General features: G+C 37.9%; 1 protein-coding gene across 1 annotated transcript in view; it reads left to right on the forward strand.

Moving 5' to 3' along the window:
- Window positions 1-11657, forward strand: part of glu (structural maintenance of chromosomes 4-like protein gluon) — a 185020-nt gene extending 173363 nt beyond the window's left edge. Inside the window, exons 21-22 of the mRNA XM_067159498.2 lie at window positions 6760-6943; window positions 10789-11657. Coding sequence (XP_067015599.2) covers window positions 6760-6943; window positions 10789-10932 — 328 coding nt within the window. The 3' untranslated portion in view covers window positions 10933-11657. The remainder of the gene's footprint in view (window positions 1-6759; window positions 6944-10788) is intronic.
- Window positions 11658-15856: the final 4199 nt, after the last annotated feature.

Raw genomic sequence — 15856 nt, forward strand, 5'->3', positions numbered from 1 at the left:
AGTGAAGCAACTTCTCAACAAAAATAAGTCACGGCAGGTAGTCATTCCAACCGAGCTCGATAGCTGCAGTCACTTAATTGCGGCCAGTGTCCAGTATTCGGGAGATAGTAGGTTCGAACCCCACTATCGGCAGCCCTGAAAATGGTTTTCCGTGGTTTCCCATTTTCACACCAGGCAAATGCTGGGGCTGTACCTTAATTAAGGCCACGGCCGATTCCTTCCAAAAAAAAAAAAAAAAAAAAGGTAGTCATTCCTGGTGGCCTACCATCTACTTTGCAGCTACTGGACGGATGTATTAATTCATTGCGGACTGTGGACGGCGCAAGACGTTTAAGCTTCCTCCTATGCTGCGGGCCGTGGATGGCGTAAGACGTTTAATGTTCCGCGCGAAGCAATGCTGTTTATATTCGTCATCTGTGCATTCTTACACCTTAGTCAGCGTTACTGGTTGTAGCAGGAAATTGGTTGACATTTTTTAGATAACTCCCGCGTTGGTATCTTAGCTGTTTTAGCGGAAATATCTCAGCACTTCCTCGCTTGTCAAGTCGGTAGTTGAGATTCCAATGCAGTGTGTGTCGTCCTTACCGAGTGTAGTATAATGGCTTATAAAACAAAGTTTCTTACGGAAGAAAACTATAAACGTTCAAACAGAAAATGAGCAGGATGTATTGAGTTAGGTGAGTATTTTCACGAATGACGAATTTTATCAGTATGTGTGTGTGAGCAGACCAATCTATACACGAGTCAAGTGATAGGCACGGCGCCCCGGCCTTTCACGAAGAAATCGTTCATGCAAACGTGAAAACTGATTATTCCAAAATCCTTATATAAAAATGTACTGGACCAATGTTCCAAATACTCTTCCTTCATATTCTTTCCTTTCTTCACTGCAATGACAGTAATCATTATGCCGAAAGTACAGATAGGCTGTATAAAATTGGACGTATTTTGGAACCTGTGACACCAGATATCACTCCCGACATATTTACTAGAAGTTAGCACAAAGTATCATGTTTCTAATATTTATAGTTCAGGAGTAATGGTGAATTTTATTAAATAATGCACGTTAAGAGGGCCAGACATGAAAATGGCTGGTGCAGGCATTCAAGTGCCCCGCTCAGAAACAGGTATGGAACGTGTTAACAAACCATTTAAAGGCCACTTACATCTACTTGGTTCTCAATGCTGTTTAGGAATCTGTTCGCTATTATTCTCGATAATGGTAAACCCCTGCTAATCCTCATTTTTGTGAATATATTACGCCTTTGCTGGGGAGATCCAGTGTTCACACTGCACTGTCTTCTGGTATGGGCTAGAACAATGTTACTTACTTTCATTGATCTGTCACAGTCTTATCCTTGGCTTTGACAATATGAAAGTGACTTGAGGTATGGGCGATGGTAGTAATACCGTTCCTTATGTAGCCAGTACCTGTTATGAATGGTGTGAAAATGTTGCTCATAGCATCGATTGGTGCATGCATTCCAGTGGGCTTGGCAGACTGATATGCAGTAGCAACTCCTGGCTCAGTGAGAGACCAACGGGAAACTATCTTACTCCTCGTTTCCCTAGCACGCCTCTTCGGTGATGCCTAAGCCACCTATGACAGCTAACGGTGGAGGTGTTGAGGATCCAATCAGCCAATCAGAGGTTCTGCGGTACATACATACAGTGGAACCTTGATATCTTGAATCACCTCGGGAGCTAGATTTTATTTTGAGGTATTGAAATTTTGAGATATATAGAATAACATTTTTGAGCATGTATAGCACATAATTGAATAATATGTATCTACAGGCTACATATTTTTAACAGTATTTTAAAATATGCAAGCTAACTCTATTTTACGACATTACTTTAAGTATAACCCTCATTATACTAACCTTTTAGAAGATAGGATACAGTACATACAGCAGTGAATGAGAAATTTACCTCAGTTTACACCTTTAGAGAAAAATCTGTTGGTCTCTTCTGTTTGTTACTGTTAACTTTTCCTCCCTTCATGTTGAAACTTCTTGTCAATACCATGCAGCCGAAATTCGAAAATGGAACTTGTCATCTGCTACCTCGGGAGTTGCTTTCGTACACGACTGGTAATTAATTCACACCCAAAAAACAGCTATACTTCTCCAATTTTCCGATCATTAGAAGTTTTAGCTTTGGTTGCCATCAAAGTAGCTCCCAGCATCACCGTAAACCTTACTTTACTTGTTAACCAAGCCATGATCTCCCCTGTCCCTCAGCTGCGCGATGTGTGTACGTATGTTCTGCAAAAATTCGCCTGTACAGTCACCGGAAGTTTAAACACAAACTGCTATGAATTGAAGTGAGCTATTAGCCAGGAAATTTGTAAACTCAGAAATGATGATGACGACTTGTTAACTGTTCCTCACAGACCACAAATGCCATATTGCACAGTTAATGTTGCACAAAATTCAAGTTACAGAGTATTTTTTGCTTCAAGGGAGAAAATGTTAGCTTTGAGAAATCGAGAAATTTGTGAAATAAATACTTGTGAAGAATAGGACAAACGGCCAGGAGATAGAGATTTGAGATATCGAGGTTTGACTGTACATACATACATACAGTATAACTGCGATTTTGCGTGACCTCGATTTAACGTAAACCTGCATTTAACAGAAGAAATTTCCAGTCCCAAAAATTATTCCATAAGAGCAATGCAATTTTATATTAGATTTAACGTAATTCACAGTAGGGCAAAACCCGCATTTAGCATTAAGGAAATGTTGAAATTCTCAAATACTTATTTCTATTTGTTTTGGTTATGGGACATTAAGAACCTATGAAAAAGACTTCATAAGCTTGCTAAGGATGATTCAAGGCAGAAGAGGAATTTAAAGTGCAAGCACTTAGGGCTAAAGTGAGATGTCGGACTCAGATGCACATCTAACCACGGCTGCTATAGCAGAAGAGAACCCCCCCCCCGTTTTAATGACAATGTTATTATAACCTTTGAAAATTCTTATATTGGGCTGTGCAATATCTTTCAGTTACAATGAGAACCTTTTACAGATTAAGTTTTTATTATGGGCAAATGACTCAACTGCAGTGTTTATATTGAGTGCTATCATTCATTATCCTTATCGGTTCCTCGTTACACGCGAGCGAGTCAATCCTGAGCGAGCGTGATGTCTCCTCACAGCTCACAACTCCTACTTGTGTAAACAAACCTCGGGATAATATGTTTTTTTAATAAGTGCAATGCCAGAAGTTGTTAAATCCTTACAAATAGAGGCTGAAGCAAACAATTGCTTAATTTTAATACTATGTACTGAAATCAAATAAGAATGTATTACTTCTCCTTCTCAAGATACAGTGGTGTGCATAACTATTTTCAGAGGTTTAGATTATGTACTTTTGCATCTTGTTAAATTTCAGTAAGGTTGTTCTTATGTAAATTTATAGTGAAAATTTTATCATGATTCTACAGAAAGCTTGAAATATATTTTCATAATATGTGCGCGGTAAACCTATCTTAGGTGATGGCGTTTGAAGTAAGAAAATGTTTGCCGCAAGCCTCTGGAATGATGTTTTTTAAGAATGAAACTGAATATGTGTGTTCAGACTGTTGGAATTAGATAATACATGCTACTGAGTAAGCTGCTGCTTAGAAAACATTCGCTAAAATGTTTAAACAAACAGATTGCTGTTTTATACCGATTTTATTGTGTTTTTGTCCGAGTTTGATATCTTTCCCAACTTTTATAGAAAATCGTGCATAACGTTATAAGAACAACCTTAAACCGAAGCAGTTTTGCATTCACTGACAAAAATTAATCAAATTGAAGCACAAACCATAACTACAGTACAGTGTGTAGGGTGGATATCTCATTGTTTTATTGCTGTCACTGTGTAAATAAATAATGTATGATGGAATAGTATATGTTAATACAGGCAAAGATCTCTGGAAAAGGTGCACTTTCTACTGAAACCTCGATTTAGGGTCAACTCCCATTTAAGGTAAAACAAATCAGGTCCCTGTAAAAACATTAAATAGTGTTTTGGTTAAGGTCGTTTTTAACAGGTTGATTATTTCTTCTGTTTCTTGTGATCAGTTACTTTCCTTTAGATGTTTTTCTGTATAAATTTAACCAACTCTTCTATTGGTATGTTACTGTACATGTTGGTGATGAAAAAATATATTCTCGTGCTTTCTGTTATTTTCTGTTTATTTAGCTCCTTTGTTAGTTCTGATATGTCTTTTATCGACCTGTCCTTTTTTATTGTTGTCTTTTAACATTTTGTTGAAAAATTTGTTTACATTATAACTTGGTGCATCGGTTTGATGGGACATGTGTCTTTGTGTATTTTGGGAAGTGCTCTTAGTGTTGGGATTTTTCTTGTTTGGCGGGGATTAAATCTGTTTTCTTGATTGCCTGCTTTATGCCGATTTGAATTGTATTCCTTGGGTCGCATTTGATCTCCTGTATTCCGTTGTTGCTGATGAATTTGTTCGTTTTTTGTATGCATTAGTCCATTTTCATTATGACTGTTGAGTTTCCCTTGTCTACTTTTGTGACCATTAGCTTATCGCTTTTTATTTTGCTTTTGATGCCTTTTAGTAATGAGCTTTGGCCGAGTGGCTCAGATGGTTGAGGTTCTGGTCTTTTGACTCCAACCTTTCAGGTTCGATCGTGGCTCAGTCCAGTGGTATTTGAGGGTGTCAGTAGATTTACAATTCTGGCACCTCGGTGTCTCCAAAAACCATAAACGTAGTTGGTGGGACATAAAAACAATAATATTATTATTAGTAATGAGTTTTGAGCTTTAACACGTTGAGTGCCAAGCGACCCCATTTGGTCAAGTTTTTTAGTTTCACGTGCCCATATGGAGTCGTACATTCGTTCTAAATCAGGAACTGTGCGAACCCATTTGGGTGCGCAGTATGTATGTGCTTTGAAGCTGTATTAAGTCTCTTCCTGCCATCTGTTGGTCGTCTATTTAAGTACGTACATAGTCCACCTTCCATTCGTCAATTCCTGCTTTGGCACGGCCCCATATGGGTACGTCAAGAGTGCTCAGTAGAGTGACAAAATCATTATCTATATCTCGCGCACGGATTGTTTATGCAAGTGTGCATTGCTGTGAGATTCCTTGTCTTTTTAAAGTCGCTATGAGTAAATCGAGCAATAAAAGACTTAATGTAGATAGTCTGGATGATATATCGAATAAGTCAGGCAATGATGATATACACGAAGTATATAGTTAGTGATTTTGAACCCAGTACAGAGCAAATAGCGACCTTGCACATTCATCCACATTGATGAATTACAGTATTCAGCATACACATGCCCACTGTACTCCGGATTCCCAAGCCAGCTGTTGCAACAATTATGACAGTCTTCAGCGATATAGTCACTGGTTCCCATGTTGCACAATCATCGCTGCTGGGTTCTCTTACCCAAATTCAAAGTTATACAAACACAATTATATGTCCAGCCCCACGGTGTAGGGGGATATGCGTCCGCCTGTCACCCTGCAGCCCCGGGTTTGATTCGCGGCTGGTTCAGGGGTTTTTAATTGTAAATGATTAATATGCCTTGCCTGGGAACTGGGTGTTTGCGTCGTCTTTCACGTTCCTTTCCTCACATTCAACACTTTACACTTCCGCAATTTCCATATACACGCAGGTTCCTAACATATGGTGCACGAAGGGATCAAAAGATCTTTCTAGGTCGATGCCCCAAGCAAATAGCTTTAAAAAATATATAATTATATACTTATTCAGTATTTCATAACTACTAATTCTTCTTATAATATTATTCTCTTACATCCTAATTTACCAAATTCACATAATTTTCACTACTTTATATAACATTTTATGCAAAAATTTTCCAACTTCAAATCGGAAGATCGTCATTTACAAACATTTCTTGACCTAAAATCACAGATCGTACTTTTTTACGGCCCCAGTATGAAGAAGCTAACACATCTCTCGTAATCAACGGCGTATAACACGTTCCTGAAAAGGTAAGTATCACCCCATATGGGGTCGCAATATTTTACCTAACCCATAATAAGTTAACCTAATATATCACAAATATATCTTCATTTCAGCGATCATTTGCTTGGTTAAGCCTGTGAACGTTTTGGCACCAGGGAGTAATTCGATCTTATTAGCAATCTTATGAATTTTGGTCTGGCACTCATCGCGTTAAAATTTGGTTTGTTTGTTGAATTTCCTAGTCTGATATTTTTTAGTGTTTGGTTGCCACATTTTGTTATCACGGTGTGGCTTTACATGTCGGATGCAGTTTCAACGTCAGTGATTAGTTGTTTTATGTTGTTATCCATTGACATTGTTGAAAATTAAAACTTCGGACCTTTTTCTAAAGTTTGTTACTTTATTTGAAATGTTTGTATTGGACCACTTTTGGGTACAACTCGGTTTGTTTGTTTGTTTGTTTGTTTGTTTGTTTGTTTGTTGTTGTTGTTGTTGTTGTTTTTGTTGTTGGTCTTAGTTTGTTTATTGAATAGATTACTGATTTTGTTATAAACTACTGCTTGCTTTTGATTGGTTCTTTATTTTTTACTGGCACATAAAAGTATTCCTTCAGGACAAAATTCCAACACCTTGGCAACTTTGAAAATAACAGTAGTGGGACATGTAACCAGCAACATTAACTATGATTACTTTCCCTGATCATTTCAATGATATTTCCAAGGCTGAAGATATTCACAGTTTGTTTTGTAATCTATGTGAACTGGCAGTTTTAATTTACAATGCATTTGTTTTAGTGTACGACCGCCAAAGAAGTCGTGGAAGAACATTTCCAACCTGTCTGGAGGTGAGAAGACGCTTGCATCGCTTGCTTTGGTATTCGCCCTTCATTATTACAAACCATCTCCGTTGTACATCATGGACGAGATCGATGCTGCTCTCGACTTCAGGAACGTGTCCATTGTAGGAAATTACATTAAGGTTAGTATTCTGCCCTCGAATACTCGATTTTTAAAATTTTTTTTTAAAAATCATTGAGGAAATTACATAAATAATACAGCACATTGGTTTGTTATTGTGTTTTACAGTCTTCATCTAAAAGTGACTAGCTGTAGTTCCTATAGTTGACGGAACAATCACTTAGCATTTGCGTCATGTTTTTTTTTATCCACCCCTCGTGTTTTGCCCAGATTCTGAGGCACATACGTTTGCATGCCTCTCCTCATCGGCAGCTTGTCAGGATGTGCTAGTTTTCTGGCTCTCTGTAGCCCTTTGTAATTTCAAAAAAAAAAAAAGATAAATCTATTTCCCTTTTCATTATTGCTGTTCATAATTAAAATTGAGGAAGGAGCAGCACCATTTTATCCTAGCGAGCAATGCAGTACCATCTGGAACTGGAATAATAAATATGTATATAAAATAAAATTAAAAAATTACATAATGGAGAAAATTTAAATGTCGATCATTAGGAGACCCTGGCGAAAAGAAAATATTCAAAATGTGCAGCCCACTATAACACCGATTTAGAAGCGGTAAATACCGTAAAGAACATGAGTAAAGCCATGACAGCAGGCATAGGTGAATTAAGCACTGGCTCGATCCAGGCTGTTGGAGTGGAAGGATTGTAACGATTGTATAGCATCATAAACGCCATTTAAAATGAAGGAAAACAACCCAAAGATATTGCTAAAGGAGTCATCGTCCCTCTACTGTATTGAAGAATGGGAACAGACAGAAACCCAGCAGCTGGAGGGGCATCACTCTTCTATCTCATGGACTTAAAATAATGGGACAAATAATAGAACAGAGATTAAGAACCATCATTGAACCACAGCTTGAACATTATGGTTTTAGAAGGAATAGGGCAACAGCAGGTTTAATGTTTTCTATAAGGATCATGGAGAAGCCCTGGGAAGAAGGAAAAGATATCGTCTTTATTTCCCTACATATCGAGAAGGCTTACGACAGTGTACAGGGACAAAAAATCTGGGAATGCCTGAGAATAGATCTATAAGACAGGCTTTAATTAATAAAGTCAAAATGCTGTATGAATATTGCCCGAGTTGTGTCCAGATAGGCCGATCCTGTAGTGTTGGGGTAGCGTGCCTGCCTCTTAACCGGAGGCCCCGGGTTCGATTCCCGGCCAGGTCAGGGACTTTTACCTGGACCTGAGGGCTGGTTTGAGGTCCACTCAGGTTACGTGATTAGAATTGAGGAGCTATCTGACGGTGATATGGCGGCCCCGGTCTAGAAAGCCACACGACACTTCGTAATCTGCAAGCCTTCAGGCTGAGCAGTTGTCGCTTGGTAGGCCAAGGCCCTCCAAGGGCTGTAGTGCCATGGGGTTTGTTTTGTTTTTGTGTCCAAATAGACGATGGCTGTTCAGAGTGGTTTGAGACTAGATAGGGTGGGCAAGAAGGCAGCGTGCTATTGCCACGTTTATTCATTGGTGTAATGGATGAAATAATGAAAAGACTCAAGAGACTCAAAACAACTCTTGAGTTTAAAGCTCTTGCCTTTGTAGATGATGTTGTGATACAGGGTGGTAATGAGGCCGAAGTACAACAGAAACTGAATGACTGTAATGCTATACTCAAGCAATTTGATAAGCAAATCCAAAATGGTAGTCTTGCCTGTTAGATGACAAAAACATCTGTACTAACATCACTCTGGATGGATCAATGTTGGAAAAAGTGCATCAGTTCTGCTATCTTGGCAGTACAGTAACAACAGATAGCCAATCATTTTCAGAAATCACTTGTAGAGTACAGAATGGAGCACAGTTTTATCATCTTGTGAGAAAACTTCTTTGAGGTAAGCAAGTCCCATTAAGATCAGAATTAATACTCTACAGAAGCTTCTTTTCATCTGTTACCACATACAATCTAGAAACCTGCATCCATACCAACAGAAATATCAGCAAACTACAAGCAGTGGAAATGAAGTTCTTAACAACTATGATTCAGAAAACGAGGGGTGACAAAATAAGAAACAATGAGATTCATGTCCAAGTTAAACAACCCCTCAGCAAGATCTGTGTCGAAGCCAGTCTGAAATGGTGTGGTCATCTCGAAAGAATGGACCCACAAAGAACAGCTAGAGTGTGGTTTGAGAAGGAATCAAGAGGTGGATCGATCAGATTAGAAATTTTTTACAGGGCGAGGTCTGGATTTGCAGGAGGTTATAGAATAAAACCCTACTCATTTATCGCACCCTGGAAACTGGAACTTGTTCAAGATGCTGAAGATGATGAAAAAATGTGTGTGATCTGATAGAATCTGATGATCTTTCAAGAACAAAACATGTCATCATCTTCTTCTTCTTCTTCTTTTATGACCACATAGGATCACTTTAGTCGGTCAGTCATTATATTATTTAATTAACTTATTCCTTTTTCAAATACTGTTATCATGAACTGAATCACATCCAGGATGTTTATTTTCCTTACTGTGGAATGAAGAGAAGGCAACCAGTTTTGAACAATATTTTTTCCATACTTTTACTTAACATATCATGTGATACCCTGATTGAGAAGCTGCAGATTACTTGTACAATTTGCTGGGAAGGAAACAACTTTCACATTCTGAAGAGATGATATTTTGGTTAGATGTGCTGCATGTGGTTAATAAATAAAAGGATTTTCTGGTTTTTAACACCCATCCAGGTATCCAGCACACACAAATATTTCTCAAATACTGTGGCTGCAATCCAGGCTTTTGGATACTTACATGGGAATGCCTGCATAATTTTAGAACGATGTGGATTCTTTGCTTTCCCTATTACTAGAGGAACTAACTTTCCTGTTCTACCTTCATTGCAACCCTATAGGACTGTCAGTCCTCTTTATACAACTTCCTCAGTGACATTTCGTGCCCTTAAATGCCAGGGTTTTGTCTGGTAGAAGGTAAAAACCTGCCCTGTTTTGTCTGCATTGAAAACATAATTTGGACTGTAATTCTTGAGAAGTGATTGCAATGTAGCATCTCTCCGTGTTCCTGTGGTCTCAGGGTTCACGCTAGCAACCTTGTCTCGCACACATCTATACACTAGACTATGCCTGTTCTTACATTCTCAATCCAACCACGGGTTGCTTGATAGTTTGAGAGTTCTGGCTGCTATGCTAAATGAAACACCTGGGCTCGAACCACAGTTCCGTGGAGTGGGATATTAGGCACGTGGGTTTGTTTAATCCGCTTCAGTAACTCTCTTTCCAGCTCGGGAAACAGCCTCGTGCATTCACTCTATTTTGCCACTAGTCTCTTCGCACGTACATTCTTTTAATTTTATTTCCCTTAGTATGGTATTCAGTGTGGATGGAAGAATGTTCAGTTTCTGCACAAAATACACACATTTCATGGGAGGATTATTGTCTACTTGAATGAATGTCGTCAGCCTTTCGTAATTGGTTATCTGTCATACTTTCTTCTCCATAATTAAAAACGCACGCTAATAAGACACTAATGACTGGTGGACACAAGATGCGGTAACTGAAACAAAGGCATTCTATTTCTCTGTTCAGCGTGCTAACGAGGGAAGACAGATTACTTTCACCTCTCCGATAAGGACTGTCGAAAGCTGTGAAAGAATTTTGCACTGTACAAGATGCAGGTGCTAAATTCTGAACTTTCTGGTTATCCTGTCCCAACTTTTGAAATTAGAGGTATAGTGTATTGGTACAATATTCATTGGGTGGTCAAATGCCAGTTCTAAATAACAATGTTAAACTTAGATCAGTGAATTAATTTAATGTGAAAGATTTGTCACCACCTGTAGATAGTAAAAGAACTACTGTACAATAGGCATTGTTTTGTTTCTTTGTTGAACAGGAACGCACCAAGAATGCTCAGTTCATCGTCATCTCACTCCGTGCTAACATGTTCGAGTTAGCTGACCACTTGGTAGGCATCTACAAGACGTATGACTGCACCAAGTCGGTGACTATCAATCCTAACAATTACAACACCATCTGAAGAGATGATGATTGCTTTCGGACGACATTCTGCCTGAGTTTTCTATGGAAAGTTGTGTAATGAAGTACAAAGCCCAAACCAAACTGAAGGTGGATGGGTAATTGTGAGAAACCTTCTCTTTATATCCTTGTTTTCTATCCTGTTAACACATTGACCACTGGCATATTTTAACATGTTAGCTGCTGTATACCAAGCATTTTAGCCATATTATGAGGCTTTATAACTTGTGCCGTTTGGGAGCCACGTGCTTCTTCTTTTTATTTTTGAAACTTCTGTCCCAACACTGAAAGGATTTGGTTTCCTAGCTCCTCATTTAAAATTGAAAAGGAAGCCAATGTATTTATGAAATTTTAAGTTGTTCCACTTTTTCGTGTTTTCATTGCATGTACTGTATGTGATTAAATTTCTTTCAAATTCTCATCCAACTTTTTTACATTAGTATTCTCATGCTATCTAAAAGAAAAAGAAAAGAAGAAAAAATGTGGCCATTAAAAGTAATCCATCTTCTACAGTTCGAATTTTACTATGTCTTAAAAATTTGGCACAAAGTTCACAGGCCAGCGTTGTAATGGAGTTATCTTCATTTCCGTCCCTTCCCGAATACATTTTTAGGTTCTGTATATGGCAGTAAGAGCCGTGTTTAATGTGTTAACAAATATTTTACTGTGGCTGGTAGAATTGAACCTCAATAAATTATTAAACAAATTCATTTAAAACACCACCTAATCGATATTTTATTTCTTGCCTTTTGGCAGAATTATAAAAACATTATCATATCATATCAGCTGTCTTTAAATAGCTTAGATGAAACAATTTGATTAGTAAGTACATTAAAATCTTAAATTACTTTCCCATGGGAACTTATTACTCTTGCTTAAAGCGCTTGAAATTTAGGGGGGATAAGGGGTGGGAATTTTAGTGGTATGGTGTGTTAAAAGGTACCTAAATTACAATTTGCGTCTATGGTAATATTTTAAAAAATTTCTAATTGAACCTATTTAAAAATTTTAAAATATCTGTAATTAGACACTTTTTGTAAAAACACCAGGTGGCTTGAACTTGCTTATGTTAAAATCGAAATATTGTGAAAAGTTTTTACCTTCTTAGTTTAAAAAGAAAATTTTTTAATTGTGTTTGATATTAGATGATATTTGTCTGATTTCAATTTGTGATAGTACTTGTAGAATATTTTCATTTCAATTGTGCAGTGGAATTACATAACAGTTTCTCATAAATGGTTTATATTACTGTGGTTTCTCTCTTTAATCTAAAGATTATTGCTATAACACTATTGTCGCGGCCACCAAATTAGGCGGGTCAGAGAAATTACGCTGTTGCCAAGGTTATGTAGCAACTGGCGAAGAAATGTCTAACTGAACACATCATTTCGGAGCACGAGGCAAGTTGTTCTTTCTCAAGCTTCTGATGTTACTTCATACAATGTTTAGAGACAAATTATACTACAAGCTCCAGAAAAGACTGCTGATTCCAATGGTATAACTATTTTCCATATAAACCACTTTAAATAATAATGAAAAATAAAAACTTGAACGAGTAAGTTTAAATCCGTAGAATCATGTATTGAAAATTTCAGTAAGCGGCCAAGTTTTTATTTTTTCAGCCAATAAAATTTTGTCTGCGGGAAAAATGTAAAAAATCACCTGACTTATATTTTTTATCTGAAAAATATTTCCGTGAGTCTTGTAATTTTACTGGAAAATGGCCCGGAAAGCGATCATGTAAATGTCGCTAGCCGAGGCAGTTCGAGGCGCGCGCACCAGCACAGGCTGTAGGGCCCCGTAAATACTTTCGGATTACATATTAATCCGTATCAGTTTTATTACATTATAAATATTTGAATACTGTATATTGTACCGAGTAATATAGAAAAAGAACAACTTTAAAGAATAGGTTTACATTAATTTACAATCAAGTAAGAATCGGTTTCTGGCATCAAGGCAGTCTGTCGCTGTCATCACTCATCTCACTATATGTCGAGTCGTCTTTTACACTGATGATGAATGGCTCCTTTCTTTCGTCCCTTACTATTTCCTTGGCCCAATCGTCTGAACATTTTCCGCGCGATTGAAGCACTTTTCCCAATCTGCAGCAGTCACACGGTCAATGGCTTCTGACGTGAGATTTTCTACGCCCTTTATTTTGTATGTCTTGTTCCTCTCTGCCACTTCTCTCTTGACTTGAGCCCAAATCAATTCACATTCACTATCCATCTTTAACTGACTTTACGATGCGAGCTCAACGCTGCTTGACAGGGAATGACTCGGGTAAGGTGGCCTGGAGCGGATGGGCTTCAGTTTGACAGCACTGCACGATCAGCGTTGCCAATCCGTACCCAGAGGTAAGCGACTCTCGATCTTCTGTCGCTTCGCCGTTCCCATATCTGACGACAGCGCAGTTTTCCTCACCCGCCTAATTTGGTGCCTGCGGCAATAGGTCGTGTACACGAAAACAGTCCCAAGGCGGCGGAGTATAAACACCATTCCAGAAAGATTGTGAGGCAAACTGCCCAAATCTGAGGACCGCCATTTCACATAACTTAATAGAGAAGTCACCATAGGACCATTGTAAATTAACAGTTCAACACAACCTGTTACTAAAAGTAAAAAAGCAACTTTCAAGGAAGATAACACAACAGACAATCAATATGAAACTTGAAGAAGACCGAGCTCGATAGCTGCAGTCGCTTAAGTGCGGCCAGTATCCAGTAATCAAGAGATAGTGGGTTCGTACCTCACTGTCGGCAGCGTTGAAGATGGTTTTCCGTGGTTTCCCATTTTCACACCAGGCTGCAATATGCAATTAAGGCCATGGCCTCTTCCTTCGCTTTCCTAGGCCTTCCCTGTCCCATCGTTGCCATAAGACCTATCTGTGTCAGTGCGACGTAAAGCAAATAACAAAAAAAAAAAAAAACCCTTGACGACTGTTATAGACATCAATTTTAACATAAACAAGATCAAGCCACCTAATGTTTTTACAAAAAGTGCTTAATTACAGACGTTTTCAATTAGAAAGTTTTTACATATTACTGTAGGCGCAAATTGTAATTTAAGTACCTTTTTACACACCACATCACTAAAATCCCCCCTCCCCAAAAATGTTTTGAGTGCTTTAAGCAATAGTTATAAGTTCCCATGGGAAAGTAATTTAAGATCTTAATGTACTAATGTACTTACTAATCAAATTGTTTCATCTAAGCTATTTAAAGACAGCTGAAGATGACCACTAAGTGTCCTGTATATGATAATGTTTTTATAATTCTGCCAAAAGGCAAGAAATAAATTATTGATTAGGTGGTGTTTTAAATTAATTTGTTTAATAATTTGTTGATTGAATTCATCGATACGGTAATGAAGTGGACAGCTTGCAATAGAATTGAACTTGGCAGTGAAACCTGAAATAACAATGAAATATTGTGACAAGTTTTACCTCTAAGTTTAAAAGAAAATATTTTTAATTGTGTTTGATATTAGATGATATTTGGCTGATTTCAATTTGTGAAAGTACTTGTAGAATATTTTCATTTCAATTGCGCAGTGGAATTACATAACAAGTTCTCATAAATGGTTGATACTAGTTTCTCTCTTTAATCTAAAGATTAATTTTAAAATATATGTTTTGATTACTGCTGAAATCTGTAAATTTAACAAAGTTACTACCCACAGATTAGAAGCTAGGGGATAACTGTTTACAACACAATTTATCATCTCTGAAGTACCATTTCATAACTTTGTAGACAATGAACAACAGCTAGTATCTTAAGCTTGGCAAGATCTCTATGTGAACCATCTACAAATGTGTACAGATAGATGAAGCCACAGGTAGGGCTTTTTATTGGAATATGTACCTTTTATTGTACTGTTGATTTTAAGTTTTAGAATAATTCTCTATGAATTTTTAGTTATTGCTGCAGGCTTTGGGAGCAGGTTACATAGTATTTGTAACTGGTTTTGAAATACTTTTAAAAAACTATTATTATTATTACCCAGAATATCGCCAACTTGATGAGAAATGCTCTTGTACAGTAAATAACATGGCATAAAATTACTCTGCAGGGAGAATATCACAGTGGTTTTGCATTTTAACGTCTTTATTCAGTGTAGCAGTTGTCTAAACTCTAGGGTAATGAAACAGCATGGAATATTATATTGCTTCGAAGGACAATATGCAAGGTGAAATAATAATCGTATGGCCTCAGCTACGATATGTGGGCGTTTTGACTTGGCTCTGGTAGATTGCCTACATGTCAACTCTGACATTCCATTTTATGTAAAGGAATTGGTCTCTCTTGTGCAACATATGACTGAGTTTAATTAATTTTGTCAGGTAAACACCAAATATGTCACCAGATATGTTTTACATGCTGATATCCTATGATAGAAGTGCCAAATAGACGTTTGAAATCCGGAGGCTGACACTCCCACCCCCCACATCCTTTTATGTGCAGATAAAAGTGACGTGATGTTATGGATATTTTCATCTGTAAAAATCAATTGACCTTGATCTGAATGAACCAGCGATCGTGGGCCTGAGAAGCTGGCATGTTGACCACAAGCACAGGCAAGTACAATCGGGGGTGTGAGACTAGACGATATTGTCAACATTGATATTAAAACTTGTTCTGTACCGACCTCGATAGCTGCAGTCGCTTAAGTGCTGCCATTATCCAGTATTTGGGAGATAGTAGGTTCGAATCCCACCGTTGGCAGCGTTGGCGGCGCTGAAGGTGGTTTTCCGTGGTTTCCTATTTTCACACCAGGCAAATGTTGGGGCTGTACCTTAATTAAGGCCGTGTCCACGTCCTTCCCACTCCTGTCCCATCGTCGCCATAAGACCTATCTGTGTCGGTGCGACGTAAAGCAACTTGTAAAAATAAAAAATAAAAATAAAAAACTTGTTCTAGAGA

The sequence above is a fragment of the Anabrus simplex genome, chromosome X (genome assembly GCF_040414725.1).
Source record: "Anabrus simplex isolate iqAnaSimp1 chromosome X, ASM4041472v1, whole genome shotgun sequence".
NCBI lineage: Eukaryota > Metazoa > Arthropoda > Insecta > Orthoptera > Tettigoniidae > Anabrus > Anabrus simplex.